This window comes from Scyliorhinus torazame, chromosome 5, assembly GCF_047496885.1.
Source record: "Scyliorhinus torazame isolate Kashiwa2021f chromosome 5, sScyTor2.1, whole genome shotgun sequence".
Taxonomy (NCBI): domain Eukaryota; kingdom Metazoa; phylum Chordata; class Chondrichthyes; order Carcharhiniformes; family Scyliorhinidae; genus Scyliorhinus; species Scyliorhinus torazame.
Window position 1 is genome coordinate 108,631,047 of NC_092711.1, and position 16,905 is coordinate 108,647,951.

The 16,905-nt window shown below is 49.7% G+C and overlaps 1 protein-coding gene across 1 annotated transcript in view; it reads right to left on the minus strand.

The window, feature by feature from the left end:
• Window positions 1–7,107: 7,107 nt before the first annotated feature.
• The window catches only part of LOC140417848 (uncharacterized), a 34,349-nt gene continuing 24,551 nt past the window's right edge, over window positions 7,108–16,905 (minus strand). The window contains exons 3-4 of the mRNA XM_072501293.1: window positions 14,357–14,372; window positions 7,108–7,963 (exon numbers count right to left, since the gene is read on the minus strand). Of these exons, the coding sequence (XP_072357394.1) occupies window positions 7,230–7,963; window positions 14,357–14,372 (750 nt within the window). The 3' untranslated portion in view covers window positions 7,108–7,229. The remainder of the gene's footprint in view (window positions 7,964–14,356; window positions 14,373–16,905) is intronic.

Sequence of the window (16,905 nt, forward strand, 5' to 3'; positions counted from 1 at the left end):
GTTGGACCTAGAGGCAGCGGTGGAGCGGCAGACGTTTGCAAAATGGCCTTTCATGCCACAGGCTGAACAGGTAGCATCTCTAGCAGGGCAGCGTTTCCTGGGGTGTTTTGCCTGGCCACAAAAGTAACACTGGGGCCCAGGCGTTCTTTTTACTGCTGGTGTGGCTGGGTGGGCCGTGACTTGCAGGGGTTGTTGCTGGGCGGGCGGCAGGGAGGTAGCGGCCACGTAGGGAACGTGGGCAGGCGCATAGGAAGTTTGGGCAGGCATGTAGGATGCATTATTGTCGTAGGCTGCCTGTTGGGCCTCTGCCATAGTGACTGCTGTGTCCAGAGTCAGGGTAGTTTGTGCCAGTAGGAGTTGGCGAATTGGGACGGAAGCGAGGCCGGCTACAAAGGCATCGAGCACCAGGGCCTCAGTGTTCTGCTCAGCGGAGACTGCTGGCGCGTTGCAGGTGAGAGCGAGGGCACGGAGGTCCCGAACGAACACGGATAGGGGTTCGCCCGGCTGCTGGTGCCGGGAGGCGAGGTGGTGGCGGGCGTAAATAGAATTAACAGTTCGTGCAGACCGGCTTTTGAGCTTCACGATGGCATTGGTGTAGGTCGTTGTTCCCGTGATGAGGTCGAAAAGCCCGTAGTCGAGCCGTGAGTACAGGAGGTTGAGTCGGTTTGCGTCCGTTTTGGCGAAGGCGGAGGATGCTTCCAGGTAGGCCTCGAAACACCGGAGCCAGCGTGGAGCGTGGGGGTTGAGCGAGAACTTGTCGGGTTTCAGAGCAGCCTCCATTATAACAGTAGTGTATTAAATTGATGCACTAAGCGTCAAGCACCACAAAGACATGTGAGACTTTAACCAAGGCTTTAATACACTACATAGGAAGCTTACCCGACACAGACGACCCCAGACAAGGGTCCGGTCTCAGAATCTGGGTCTTATACCTAACTCCCAGGGGAGTGGCCAAGGCGGAGCTCTCCGTGGCCAGGTTTGGTTACATACAGATGACCGAACCTCTACAGAGCTACAGTACAATACACAGGATTACAGGGCCACGTTACACACAACTATTATATAAACTATGTACAATGCTAGGGAAGTACAGTGGTGTATCACCACAGAATCTAACCAAATATTGTCAGACTATCAATCCTGGATGTGATTGGCAGCAGCAAAACAGCAGATTCCAGTCCCTGCACTCACTTGTGAACTCGCTGGTGTCTCAGCAGGTGTTGTGACTGAGTGAATCCTGCTCCACACAAGGAGCAGGTGAACCGTCTCCCCCCGATGTGATCCCACTGATGTGTCAGCAGTTGGGATGACCAAGGGAATCCCTTCTCATACACGGAGCAGGTGAACGGCTTCTCCCCAGTGTGAGTGCGTTGGTGCTCAGAGATCAGCTGACTGACTGAAACCCTCTCCACAGGTGGTGCACCTGAATGGATCCCCATTTGTGTGCATTTGGTGGTGTGTCTGGAGGGTGAATATCTGAGTGAATCCCTCCCCACAAAGCAAATGAATGGTTTCTGACCCGTGTGAATTCGCTGGTGTTCAGTGAGCATGGATAAGGACTTGAATTTCTCTTCACAGGTTGTGCAGCTGAATGGTGCCTTCTCAGTGTGAACTCACTGGGGCAATCGAAGGCCAGATAACTGAGTGAATCTCCTCTCACACACAGAACGGATGAACGGCCTTTCCCCAGTGTGAACGCGTCGATGGATTTCCAGTCGGGATGAGGGATTGAATCCTTTACCACAGTCCTGACATTTCCACGGTTTCTCCATGGTGCCAGTTTCCCCGTATCGCACCAGTTTCGACAATCAGTTGAAGCTTTGTACACAGAGCACACAATTACGCTTTTTTCACTCTGTGAATCGTGTAATGTTTTTTACAGGCTGCTTAACTGGTTAAAGCTCTTTGTGCATTGAGAGTACTGGAACCTTTCACTCGAGTGTGTGTCTTGATGGTTTTCCAGTCACAGATGTTTTAAATGGTGTCGTACAGACAGATCACACAAACATTTCTTCTTCCAAATTCAATTACTGATGATATTCATCCGTGGTGACTCAGTGACTCTGTCAGATAATGCTCTGATGTGCAGTTTGAGCTTCCTGTTTGTAAATCCACCACTCTAATGCCCTGGAAAAGGAGTTTACAAAACTTTAAATAGAGAAGTTTTGAATGTCCAAAAATGTCCTATTATCCATGACACATATATTCCCCATTTGTACCTGCAAAGCAGTAGATCCTAATCCCATGCACTCTGCTGCCTCCTGGATCCTTCTCAATGCACAGAACCATGTTTCTTATTGTTTCAGTGTTCCAACAGCTCTGGCAGACACTGACCCCAGGCGGCCTGGTCCCAGCTCTGGCAGAACGCCAGCCTTTCAGTGCAGGCTGTGCCTTAATTTTCATCATGAGAGTTGGTCAGCTCGGCAAACCCTGCACACCACCTTCACAATTCTTTTCCTTACAGTTTGCCCCCTCCCTCCCCTCTGGCTGGGTTCAGTTCTCAAGCCCCTCTGTGCAAAGTGAGAATAAAATCAATTAATCAATAATTGTGCCTCCTGGTCACTGGGACCCTGAAGCCCCACCCCAGGAGCTCAAAACCCAGGACCGGCAGGTTCTTTATTGGGGGTTTGGGTCCTCCAGTGGGTGTTTGTGAATCCTCCTCGTCCACCTGCCAGGGTTTCCTTCCTTGCCAGAGATCAGAGTCCTCATTTATTTGAGTGCAAAGATTAAGCTCTTATTTATTGTCCCCCCTCAGCCATCCTCTGATGTGAACCATCCTCCAGTCTGAAGCAGGTGCCCATTAACCTGGGCCTGTTCCCAGGAGGGAGAAGCTCCGCAGCTACAAACCAGGGAACTGACAATGATGGTGAAGGGTTTGCGGATCCACAAAGTGTTTCCAAATCCTCCCACCCACCGCCTGACGCTGACTCCGCTTCTCTGGGACAACGGCCTCTCGCCACAAGTCAACACAGGATCTGCGCATGCTCCAAACTCCGCTCGTACGCCTGCGCAGTGGTGTCTAACTGCAGTCGCCGCACTGCGCATGCTCTGCATCACAATGCCCGGCTGATTGACGGAAGATCCCGACCAATAGGAATAGGGGGCGGGCCTGTAGGACTGTATCGTTACTGCGCATGCCCCAGATCACAATACATAGTGGTGATTGACGGCAGCTGAGGACCAGTAAGAAGAAGGGGCGGGAACCAACCAATCGGAGTGAATGAGAGGCAGGGCTGAGCTCGGATCTCCCTCATTGGCTGGAAATCTGCATCATTTTGGAAGCTGATTTGTCTCAAACTCCAGGAGAAAACTGGACCTTTCTGTTTGTGGCTTTAAACAGATGAAACCCTGTGGGTGTGGAGCAAACATTTCAACATTTGTTACTGAAATGGGGAAATCTGAAACTATGTTCACACAATTCAAGGGCTGACTTCAAAAAAGAGCAGGGCAGAAAGGGAGTATCTACAGTGTCTTGTTGTTGGGTCACTGGGCATCAGTTTGCTCTCACGTACCATTACTTGTTTAAAGGTGTAGCTTTTAAAGCATGCGACACAGTGGGAGGGATTCTCTGTTCCTGAGACTAAGTGCTGATCTCAGGGCAGGATTTGTGGACTCCCACGACATGAAAACAGGCACTGAACCTGGACTGATTCAGCGAATTTGGAGGGGCTAGCACCGGCGCCACATGGAACACAATCGATTCCAATGAAAAATGGTGCGGGATTCACCGGGTCCGTGATTGACTCAGGAGAGGTTGGCAAGCTGCAGCCGTATATACACATTACACTCCCCACACACACTCATCCCAGTCAACAGGATAGCACTAGTTGTGCTGGAACGCTTCCATCCCACTGATGGGTCAGCTAAGGCCAGAGGGCACCTAGGGGAGTGTCCTGGGGGACACCCATACGATCTGTGGGCAGTCACCAGCGTGCGCAGCTGCATGGCTACCTTGCAGGCTGTGCCAATAGTGCTTTGTGTCCATCCACCCTGACCCCACAGCCTCCCTCCTGACCATCCCCCCTACTCCCCCGACCCTGGCAGAAGTCCCCCTGGCCAGCAGCAGAACTGTCAGCAAACTATGGCGATGTTGGACACTTTCCGTACCCCCCTCACTCATCAGCCACAATGCCTGTTTCAAGATTTTTAAAAGCACAAGCGAACCACGCCATCGGGAATTCGGCCCATTGGAGGCGGAGAATCGCAGAGGCTCCGGAGAATACCGGGTCGGGCCCGCTAATGAGATGTAAACGCTGTTTACTGTGTGTGCATTCCGGAACACATTGACGCTGCTGTCGAGGCAATGGAGAATTGTGATTTGGCGTGAAATCGGTGCCCGCCGCAATTTCAGAGTTGAACCCAATTCTCCGCCCAATCGCGCATTGCAATTCGGGCATTAGCTGATGGACAATCCCATCCAATAAGTGTCACCTTGTTCAAAATGAACTAAACTTACTGGTTGTCTTTACCAAGCAGATAGATGCTACACAGGCCATCTAGACAGATGAGGAAACCTTGTCCCTTTGTAGGTTCAGAATTGATAAGGAGGAAGAGTTGAACTGAAAATGTAAATTTAAGGGGTGCTGGAAGTTATCTCCCAGTCTTTCCTGGAGATGCCAGACTGGAGAATTATAAATCTTGCACCTTTATTCAAAAAGGGTTGGAAGGATAGCTCCAGAAATTGCAGACCAGCTAGTTTAACACCAATTGTTAGGCATGCTTCAAGAATCAATTATTCCAAATAGAATTTTAAAAAATAAAAAAATTTAGAGTCCAAATTATTTATTTTCCAATTAAGGGGCAATTTAGCGTGGCCAATCTACCTAATCTGCATATCTTTGGGTTGTGGGGGTGAAACCCACGCAGTCGTGCAAACTCCACATGGACAGTGACCCAGGGCTGGGATTCGAGTCCGGGTCCTCAGCGACGTAGTCCCAGTGCACCACATGCACTGACAATAAAATCCACGGGTCTTATTGGGGGTTTGGGGCCTCCAGCGGGTGTTTGTGAATCCTCCCCTCCCACCTGCCAAGGTTTCCCTCCTTGCCAGCGATCAGAGTCCTCATTGATTTGAGTGCAAAGTGTAAGCTTTTATTTATCATACCCCCTCCCCCATCCTCTGATGTGAACCATCCTCCAGTGGCTGAAGCAGGATGGTGCCCGTTAACCTGGGACTGTTCCCGGGAGGGAGGGAAAAGCTCCACAGCTGCAAACCAGGGAGTTGACAATGATTGTGAAGGGTTTGCGGATCCACAAAGTGTTTCCAAATCCTCCCACCCACCGCCTGACGCTGACTCCGCTTCTCCGGGACTAACAAGCGCTGAAATCCATGTCCCGCAGCCGCACTGCGCATTCTCTGGATCACAATGCCCGGGGGTGATTGACAGCTGCTCTGGACCAATGGGAGGAGGGGAGGACCGAGCGGGAGCGGCTGGTCTTCCAACCTATCGGAGTGAATGAGGGACAGGGCTGATCTTGGGTCTCCCTCATTGCCTGAGACTCTGCATCATTTTGAGTTCTTCCCAGTGGCCATGGGTTCCACAACCTCATTTCCTGCCTGAGGTGTTGACGAATGGGAAGTCTTGGAGGACCGGATGGACTCTGGGCCTCCAGCCAATCACACTGCAGGCTTTGTGTGAATGAAGATTGAGCTTCACACGAAAGTTCTTCCTGTGTCAAACCTCTGATTAAAACAGTTTATTTTCACTTCAATGGACTTTTTCGAGTCCATTGGCCCTTCCACCGAACTGTTACAACAAGGAACAACAAACATTAACTCTGTTTTGCTCTCCACAGATGTGGCATGGTGGCACAGTGCTTAGCATTGCTGCATCTTAACGCCAGCGACCTGGGTTCAATTCTGGCCTTGGTGACTGGAGTTTGCACACTCTCCCAGTGTCTGCATGGGTTTCCTCCAGGTGCACCAGTTTTTTTCCACCTTACAAAGATGTGCAGGTTTGGTGGATTGGCCATGCTAAATTGGCCCTTAGTGTCCAAAAAAGGTTAGGAGCAGTTACTGGGTTACGGGGGTAGCGTAGAGGCATGAGCTTAAGTAAGGTGCTCATTCCAAGGGCTCGAACGCTCGATGGGCCGAATGGCCTCCTTCTGCACTGTAAATTCTATAATTCTGCAGGATTCCTCTGTCACAGTCTGATCCGATGGGTCTGTCTAGTGGTATTTCCCTGGTCCTGTCCATGTGTTGGCTATTTTAGGGAGCAGGCAGAACTACCTTGGTTCGACCTGTTGTTTTTGGTTCATATGCCTCGAGTCTTTGAGTTCTTCCAGTCCGTCTCCAATTCTCCTTCCTGTCTCGGGTATATGGGTCTAGGTAGTTTGGTGTTGTGATTCATGTTGTTTAGTTGTCTGTCTGTCTCCAGCAGGTATTGTTGTCTCTCGATAATGACTGTGCTGCTATCCTGGTCTTCTGGTCTTATGAACATATCCGTGTTGGATCCAAGCTCCCGGATTGTCTGTCTTTCTCTCCGGGTAAGATTCTGTTTGTCTCCTGTATTTCACTGTGACAGGGCAGAGACCTGATTGAAGGATTCAAACATGGGAGTTCTGGGAAAGATGAGCAAGGATTTGGGAGGTGACGACATGTTCAAAGAGTTTGGAGAGGAGAGGGAGGTTGAAGATGGACAGTAAGGATGGCAGGGTCAAGGGTTTGTTTTATTGAGGGGGTGATGATGGCAGATTTGAAGGACAGAGGGACAGTACCCGAAGAGAGAGAAATGTTGACAACATCCATGGACACAGGGTAGTTGGCTGATCAGTAGCTTAGTGGGAATAGGGTCGATGGAGCAGGAGCTGGGTCTCATGGACAAGATGAGCACTGAGAGGGCAGATGGGAGAGAAACTAGAGAAAGATGTGGGTTTAGGGCTCGGGAAAGGATGAAATTTAGAGACAGTTTGGTCCGGTGGGCTCGTGGAAGGGAGGGAAGCAGCAGAGGCAGCTGATCGGATTTACTCAATCTCAGTCACAAAGAAGTTCCACAAGCTCCTCACACTTCTTGTTGGAGGTGAGGATGGAAGTGACAGGGGAGAGCGAGAGTACTTTAAAAGGAACTAACTTGTGTCAGAGATATTAAAAAGTTTCAACACTGCACATTTAACACTAATCTAATTTATTTGACTTTTAGCCAGAATATTAGCCCCTGTAAATGAGCATAGACCCAAATGAACATGGTTCAGTCCTGAATGTGAGTAACAGCAAAATCCAATCACTGCAGTTACTTGTGGCCTTGTTGGTGTCTCAGGAGGTGGGATGAAGTGCCGAATCCCTTCCCACACTTGGAGCAGGTGCACGGTCTCTCTCCAGTGTGAACTCGCTGGTGCTTCCGCAGTGCGGATGACTCAGTGAATCCCTTCCCACACTTGGAGCAGGTGAATGGCCTCTCCCCAGTGTGAATTCGCTGGTGCTTCTGTAGGTTGAATGACTGAGTGAATCCCTTCCCACACTTGGAGCAGGTGAATGGCCTCTCCCCTGTGTGAATCCGCTGATGGACAGCGAGGTGAGATGATCGTCTGAAACCATTCCCGCAGTGAGAGCACCTAAACGGTCTCTCATCAGTGTGAACACGTTGATGGTGCATCAGTTCTCCAGAACTTTTATAGTAATTCCCGCAGTCTGGGCATTGAAACGGCCTCTCATCAGTGTGACTGCGTCGATGAGTTTCCAGCTGGGATGGGTAAGTGAATCCTTTCCCACAGTCCTCACATTTCCATGGTTTCTCCTCAGTGTGACTGCATTTGTGGTTTGTGAGGCCTGATGATAGAGCGAATCCTCGTCCACACAAACAAATCAGGTACGGTTTCTCCCCACTGTGAACAATGTTTTTTCCTTCCATGTTCAAAATCCGCTGATATTCAGGATATGATAAATTGAGGACTCTGTCAGATCCTGATGTGATGTTTGGTTTGAGTTTCCGGACTTTCAATCCTCCCCTTTGAACACCCTGTGAAACTGATTTAAAAACAGAAAATAGGGAATGAGAGAGAACCCACAAAAACACAAAGGCACGTTGTGAAATTGAGCTGAATGAATCTGGCTGCTTGTGGGGCGGCACTGAGAAAAAGTGACCATGAAAACAGCTGGATTGTCATAAAAACCCAACTGACCTCTTTGGGAGGAGAGAGAAAGAGGTGAAGAGGGATCTTGTATATCTACACGACATATTAACATTTGCTTTGCCACATATTAGTTAGCAAAGCAAATTCTACCTTGAGCTTCATAAACAGTAATATTGATACTGAAACTATGCTTCTGGTGGCACAGTGATTAGCACTGCTACCTCACAGCGCCAGGGACCCGGGTTCAATTCCGGCCTTGGTGACTGTGTGGAGTTTGCACTTTCTCCCCGTGTCTGCGTGTGTTTCCACCCGGTGCTCAGGTTTCCTCTAACAGTCCAAAGAAGAGAAAGTGAGGTGTATTGGCCTTGATAAATTGCCCGTTAGTGTCCAGGTTAGGTGGGGCTATGGGGTTACAGGGACAGGGTAGGGATGTGGGCCTGGGCAGCGTGCCCTTTCAGAGAATCGGTGCAGACTTGATGGGCCGAATGGACTCCTTCTGCACTGTAGGAATTCTATGGTTCTAATTCTATTCTATGAATCTTTATAAAGCTCTGGTCACCACGCTTCAGGAAGGTTGTGAAGGTTCTTGAGAAGGTGCAGAGGAGATTTACCAGAATGGTTCCAGCAAAGGAGGTTGAGGGGAGATTTGATTCAGGTACACAAGATTAGCGGGTGGGCACGGGAGCAATAGGTCAGAACGTGAGAGCATTGAGGGAGAACTAGAGAATAGGGACATTGGGGCTCTGAGGCAGAGCAGACAGGGAGATGTTGCTGAACACAGCGGGTCTGGTGGCCTGAAGTGCATATGTTTTAATGCAAGAAGTATTACGGGTAAGGCAGATGAACTTAGAGCTTGGATTAGTACTTGGAACTATGATGTTGTTGCCATTACAGAGACCTGGTTAAGGGAAGGGCAGGATTGGCAGCTAAACATTCCAGGATTTAGATGTTTCAGGCGGGATAGAGGGGGATGTAAAAGGAGAGGCGGAGTTGCGCTATTGGTTAGGGAGAATATCACAGCTGTACTGCGGGAGGACACCTCAGAGGGCAGTGAGGCTATATTGGTAGAGATCGGGAATAAGAAGGGTGCAGTCACAATGTTGGGGGTTATACTACAGGCCTCCCAACAGCCAGCGGGAGATAGAGGAGCAGATAGGTAGACAGATTGTGGAAAAGAGTAAAAACAACAGGGTTGTGGTGATGGGAGACTTCAAGTTCCCCAATATTGACTGGGACTCGCTTCGTGCCAGGGGCTTAGACGGGGCAGAGTTTGTAAGGAGCATCCAGGAGGGCTTCTTAAAACAATATGTAGACAGTCCAACTAGGGAAGGGGCGATACTGGACCTGGTATTGGGGAATGAGCCCGGCCAGGTGGTAGATGTTTCAGTAGGGGAGCATTTCGGTAACAGTGACCACAATTCAGTAATTTTTAAAGTACTGGTGGACAAGGAAAAGAGTGGTCCTAGGATGAATGTGCTAAATTGGGGGAAGGCTAATTATAACAATATTAGGCGGGAACTGAAGAACCTAGATTGGGGGTGGATGTTTGAGGGCAAATCAACATCTGACATGTGGGAGGCTTTCAAGTGTCAGTTGAAAGGAATTCAGGACCGGCATGTTCCTGTGAGGATGAAGGATAAATATGGCAATTTTCGGGAACCTTGGATAACGAGAGATATTGTAGGCCTCGTCAAAAAGAAAAAGGAAGCATTTGTCAGGGTTAAAAGGCTGGGAAAAGACAAAGCCTGCGTGGAATATAAGGAAAGTATGAAGGAACTTAAGCAAGGAGTCAGGAGGGCTAGAAGGGGTCACGAAAAGTCATTGGCAAATAGGGTTAAGGAAAATCCCAAGGCTTTTTACACGTACATAAAAAGCAAGAGGGTAGCCAGGGAAAGGGTTGGCCCACTGAAGGATAGGCAAGGGAATCTATGTGTGGAGCCAGAGGAAATGGGCGAGGTACTCAATGAATACTTTGCATCAGTATTCACCAAAGAGAAGGAATTGGTAGATGCTGAGTCTGGAGAAGGGTGTGTAGATAGCCTGGGTCACATTGAGATCCAAAAAGACGAGGTGTTGGGCGCCTTAAAAAATATTAAGGTAGATAAGTCCCCAGGGCCTGATGGGATCTACCCCAGAATACTGAAGGAGGCTGGAGAGGAAATTGCTGAGGCCTTGACAGAAATCTTTGGATCCTCACGGTCTTCAGGGGATGTCCCGGAGGACTGGAGAATAGCCAATGTTGTTCCTCTGTTTAAGAAGGGTAGCAAGGATAATCCAGGGAACTACAGGCCGGTGAGCCTTACTTCAGTGGTAGAGAAATTACTGGAGAGAATTCTTCGAGACAGGATCTACTCCCATTTGGAAGCAAATGGACGTATTAGTGAGAGGCAGCATGGTTTTGTGAAGGGGAGGTCGTGTCTCACTAACTTGATAGAGTTTTTTGAGGAGGTCACTAAGATGATTGATGCAGGCAGGGCAGTGGATGTTGTCTATATGGACTTCAGTAAGGCATTTGACAAGGTCCCTCATGGTAGACTAGTACAAAAGGTGAAGTCACACTGGATCAGGGGTGAGCTGGCAAGGTGGATACAGAACTGGCTAGGTCATAGAAGGCAGAGAGTAGCAATGGAAAGATGCTTTTTTAATTAGAGGGCTGTGACCAGTGGTGTTCCACAGGGATCAGTGCTGGGACCTTTGCTGTTTGTAGTATATATAAATGATTTGGAGGAAAATGTAACTGGTCTGATTAGTAAGTTTGCAGACGATAAAAAGGTTGGTGGAATTGCGGATAGCGATGAGGACTGTCAGAGGATACAGCAGGATTTAGATTGTTTGGAGACTTGGGCGGAGAGATGGCAGTTGGGAGTTTAATCCGTATCCGTAGTTAGGCCACACTTGGAGTATAGTGTTCAATTCTGGTCGTCACACTACCAGAAGGATGTGGAGGCTTTAGAGAGGGTGCAGAAGAGATTTACCAGAATGTTGCCTGGTATGGTGGGCATTAGCTATGAGGAGCGGTTGAATAAACTCGGTTTGTTCTCACTGGAACGAAGGAGGTTGAGGGGCGACCTGATAGAGGTCTACAAAATTATGAGGGGCATAGACAGAGTGGATAGTCAGAGGCTTTTCCCCGGGGTAGAGGGGTCAATTACTAGGGGGCATAGGTTTAAGGTGAGAGGGGCAAGGTTTAGAGTAGATGTACGAGGCAAGTTTTCTACGCAGAGGGTAGTGGGTGCCTGGAACCCGCTACCGGAGGAGGTGGTGGAAGCAGGGACGATAGTGACATTTAAGGGGCATCATGACAAATACATGAATAGGATGGGAATAGAGGGATACGGACCCAGGAAGTGTAGAAGATTGTAGTTTAGTCGGGCAGCATGGTCTGCATGGGCTTGGAGGGCCGAAGGGCCTGTTCCTGTGCTGTACATTTCTTTGTTGTATTACGCCAGGTTTCCATCGGGTGGACGAAGAAACTCTGTTTCCATTCACTGATCGTACAAGCAGTCGGGATACAGATTTAAAGTTTTGGGTAAAACCTGGATTGAACTATACAAGATCCTGAGGGGTCTTGACAGGGTGGATGTGGAGAGGATGTTTCCTCTTATGGGAGAATCTAGAACGAGGGCATCACTGTTGCAAAATAAGGGGTCTCCCATTTCAGATGGAGATGAGGATTTTTTATTCTCTTAAGGGTTGTAAGACTTTGGAACTCACTTCCTTAAAAGGCAGTGGAAGCAGAGTCCTTGAATATTTTTAAGGCAGAGTTGGATAGATTCTTGATGGGTAAGGGGTGAAAGGTCATCAGGGGTAGGCAGGAATGTGGAGTTGAGGTTAGAATGAGATCAGCCGCAATCTTATTGAATGCTGAACAGGCTCGAGGGACCGAGTGGCCTGTTCCGAGTTTGTATGTAAAAGGTACAGGAGATATGAGGTGATATGAGATGTATGTTTTTACACAGCGAGCGGCAATGACCTGAAACCTGCTGCCTATGAGGGAGTTTGAAAATAGACACAATGAATGATTTGATTTCAAAAGGAAATTGGATAGACATCTGAGGGAAATAAAGCTGCGAGGATACAGGGATAGAGCAGGAGAATGGCACTGACTGGATTGCCCCAGTGAGCTAGCATGGTCTCAATGGGCCGAATGCCCTTTGTGCCATCATGTCTCTGCCTCCTTTGTGTAATCTAGTTTTGTAATTTAACCCCAGGGGGTTCAGATATCACTCAGGTAAATCTGTGCTACACTCCCTCCGAGGCCATTCTATCCTTCCTCAGGTTTGTTGCCCAGAACTGAACACAGTTCTCCAGGTTTGGTCTAACCAGGGTTTGTGAATCTTGGGGCTTTTCCAGTCACACTGAGACCTGAAATCTTCCCCCACAGACAGAACAGTCAAACCTTTTACCTTCCACACCCAGATGCTGCTGATATTCAGGTTCTGATGAATCGAGTGACTCTGTCAGATCGCGATGTGACGTTTGGTTTGCTTTTCCCGTCTGTTAAACCTCCACTTCCATTATCCTGTAAATTTACAGAAACCTCACTGTCAGTTTAGGATAGAAATTCACAACATTCTCTCCTCGTCAACTTTGATTAAATGTATTCCTGGAGGTTTAATCACATGACCTGCCCCCATCCTCCAGCCATTAATCGATCAACACATCCATCCTTGCGACACACTGCCTTCCTCGGCCAATTGGGAAGCAAAAGGACTCATTACCTTACAGGACAGTGATTGACTGTCAGCCAAACAACCTTTATCCCATTTTCAATATTTTTATATCCACTGAACAGAAATGTTCAAAGAAAATTACAAAAAAATCTTCTTTACTGTCCCAATGATTTCCCAAAGACCCCAAAATCATTCTGACTGTCCCAATGATTTCCCAGACACGAATCTCACCAAGACAGAAGGTTAAATTTGAATTCATTTAAGTCTACTGAAGACCCTGAAACCCTCAATTGTTGCAAAGACCCATCTGGTTCACTCATGTCCTTCAGTGAAGGAAATCTTCTATCCTTACCTGGTCTGGCCAACATGTGACTCCAGATCCACAGTCAGCTTGTTGACTCTTAAAATGCCCTGAGATGCCCTCAGTTCAAGGGCAATTAGGGATGGGCAGTGAATGCTGGCCCAGCCAGCGACACCCACATCCCGTGAATAAATGGAAAACAAAATTTCCATTTCACCTGGTCTGGCCGACATGATTCCAAACCACAGCAATGTGGTTGACTCTTTAAATGCCCTCCGAGATGGCCGAGCAAGCCACTCAGTTCAAGGGAAATTAGGGATGGGCAATAAACGTTGGACCAGCCAGTGACTCCAAATAAAATAAAATCCTGGAGACTCCAGTCAGTCAATCCGGGAGAGTTGGCATCCGGTCCAGGCTGGCAGCACATGCGCCCTGCGGCACCTTGTTCTCTGTAAAGATGGCGGCCGGTAACCCGGGCCTGTCACCGCTCAGCTCTCACTCTGTTCAGTGCTGTTTAAGACGGGATGGTTAACATTTTATTCGGGAGTTGAAGCCTCCATGGGGTATTTATGAAGCCTCCCCGGCCATCCACCGGATCCATTCCTGAAAGTCGCTCGATTGTTTCTTTCCCGCCCCTCGCGCCGTCAGCGACAATCTGAACCGCGCATGCGCCAGTCACGGCCCGAACGCGCATGCTCCAGCCACAGTCGGACTCTGCGCATGTGCGCGGAAGTCCTATGATGTGGATAGAGCACATTCTCATCTGCAACGCTGTTACTGGGTGTGATTGACAACAGACCAAACACGGACAGTGAGATGTTAATGTGTTGGGGTCTGAGCAGGTTCAGGTGAACAGTGATTTTTGTCTTCCTGGACAGAACAGTTAAACTACCCCTTGCCAATAACAATGTGCTGAAATTGGATCAAATGGCCTGGGCATTTAAAGTTGTAGTGTTAACCAGTGGGAAAACTGAGGAAATCCCTTTGCACACATGACGTGTGTGAGTGATCTCCCTCTGAACTGCTCCTGAACTGCACATTAGATTAATTAATGACTAACTCATATTTATTCTTATCCAGTGGAAACATCTTCCACTTGTCTATCATATCAAACCTGTTCATAATCTTACAGGATCAGGTCATCCTTCATTCCCTTTTCCAGAGAAAAGGTTTACATCCTGTCCAATCTTTCTTGTCGGGTATAACCTGCAAGTTCAGACATAATTCAAATATCTTTTCCTGCACCTTCTCCAGTCCTTCTAGATCCATTTTACAATATGGAGACTTTAACTAATCTGAGCAGCAAACTCACCGTTGTCCCCAAACGCCTGTATGTTGCAGTATTTTAGTCATTTTACTTCAGCTGAATGTAAGATGGGACAGAATAAGATCCAACGAGCCTGTCTGTAACACTGTGGAACATCTACAAACTTGCCTCCTCCCCGTAATGCTAAACAGTTGACTTTTCACTCTTAACCTGACAGCTATGTCATTAAGAATAATGTGTCAGAGAAAGACTGGATTTCAGCTTGGTGACACCAGGCCAGACTAAATTTTAGTTCACAGGATTGTTGAGCTAAGACTTCCGGTTGCGGCTATGCCTAGGTAGGTCGCACGTTCGGCAGCTCCCGCCGGGAACGGACTTTCTGGGCTCTCCAGAGGGGCCCCAACGGCACTTGTTCGACGGCTCCCAGTGTGGGATGGTGACAGCAGGGTCCCCCCCGACATTATATGGATTGGACCAGGAGTGGAGTGGTGAAAAAAGTGATCTTGGGGCAGCGAAAGGTGCGAGGGAGGAAAAACAAGATGGCGACGGGTGGAGACCAAGCAGCATGGGCGCAGTGGTCGCAGGAGCAGCAGGAGTTTCTTAAACGCTGCTTTGAGGAGCTGAAGACAGAAATGCTGGCGCCAATGAAGGCAGCGATTGAGAAGCTTATGGAGACCCAGAAGGCCCAAGGGGCGGCGATCCGGGAGGTGCGGCAAAAAGCCTCGAGAACGAGGATGAGATCTTGGGCCTGGCGGTGAAGGTGGAGGCGCACGAGGCGCTGCACAAGAGGTGGGCGGAAAAATTCGGGGACCTGGAGAATAGGTCGAGGAGGAAGAATCTTCAGATTCTGGGTCTCCCTGAAGGAGTGGAGGGGCCCGATGCTGGGGCATATATGAGCACGATGCTCAATTCGCTGATGGGCGCGGGAGCTTTCCCGAGGCCCCTGGAGCTAGATGGGGCTCATCGGGTCCTGGCAAAGAGACCCAAAGCCAACGAGCCGCCAAGGGCTGTAGTGGTGCTTTATGGCTTTACGGACAGAGTGTGTCCTGAGATGGGCCAAAAAAGAACGGAGCAGCAGGTGGAAGAACACGGAGATCCGAATTTACCAAGATTGGAGTGTGGAGGTGGCTAAGAGGAGAGCTGGTTTCAATCGGGGTAAGGCTGTGACCATCGGAAGGGGGTGAAGTTCGGTATGCTGCAGCCAGCGCGATTGTGGGTCACATTCCAAGATCGGCACCACTATTTTGAAATGCCCGATGAGGCATGGAACTTTATACAGACTGAAATGTTGGACTCAAATTGAGGGTTTGTCATGGGGGGATGTTTACTGTGTTCACTGTGTTTATTACGTTTGGGGAATGTTCTTTTGGTTTGAGTGCTGGGTGGGGATGGGTGAATGGATTTGATGTGGGTGCTGTGGGAAAGTGTGGGCGTCGGTGTTGCAGGGGCAGGCCCCCACGGAGGAAGAGGGGGAGCGGAGGCCCGGGGATGGGGAGTTGGGGTAAGGCCGCAAAAAGGAGCTGCGCCAGAGGGGACGGGGCCGGCTCAGGAAAGCGCAGGCTTTTTCCCGCGTTAGGGAAGGACGGGGGGGGCTGCTGGAGAGGAGCGCACACTGACTGCCAAGGGAGGGGGGATTCTCACACTGGGAGGTCGATGGAATGGCGGGAGAGGCCGGGGTCAGCAGGAGTCAGCTGACTTATGGGAGTGTTATGGGGGGAGCAAAATGGCCAGATGTGGATCTAGCGGGGGGGGAGGGGGGAACAGGGTTGCTGCTGCATTGGCCAAAGGGGAGCTGGAAGTAGGAGAGGTGGTCGGGGCAGGGGTCCGCCGCCTGGGGGACTGGAGGGTGCGGGAGGCGCGGCACGTGGCTGGCCTAGAAAAGGAGGTGGTTAGTCGTCGTCGGGGGGGGGGGGGGGGGGGGGGGGGGGCGGAAAGAGAGAGAGAGAGAGAGAGAGGGGGGGGGGGGAGTAGCCCCCCAATCCAGCTGATAACTTGGAATGTGAGGGGCCTGAACGGGCCGGTCAAGAGGGCCCAGGTGTTCGCGCACTTAAAGGGACTGAAGGCAGACGTGGTTATGCTCCAGGGGACACATTTGAAGGTGGCAGATCAGGTTAGGCTGAGAAAGGGATGGGTAGGGCAGGTCTTCCATTTAGGGCTGGATGCGAAGAACAGAGGGGTTGCAATTGCAATACTGGTGGGGAAGCAGGTGTCGTTTGAGCCAATAAATATTGTAGTGGATAATGGAGGTCGATATGTGATGGTGAGCGGTAGGTTGCAGGGGGTGCAGGTGGTACTGGTGAACGTATATGCCCCGAATTGGGATGATGCCGGATTTATGAAACGCATGCTGGGTCGGATTCCGGATCTGGAGGTAGGAAGCTTGATAATGGGGGGGGACTTCAACACAGTGCTGGACTCAGCACTGGACCGCTCTAGGTCCAGGACGGGTAAGAGGCCGGCTGCGGCCAAGGTGCTCAGGGGGTTTATGGACCAGATAGGGGGAGTGGACTCATGGAGGTTTGTCAGGCCGCTGGCCAGGGAATTTTCCTTCTTTTCCCACGTCCATAGAGCCTACTCCCGGATAGATTTTTTCA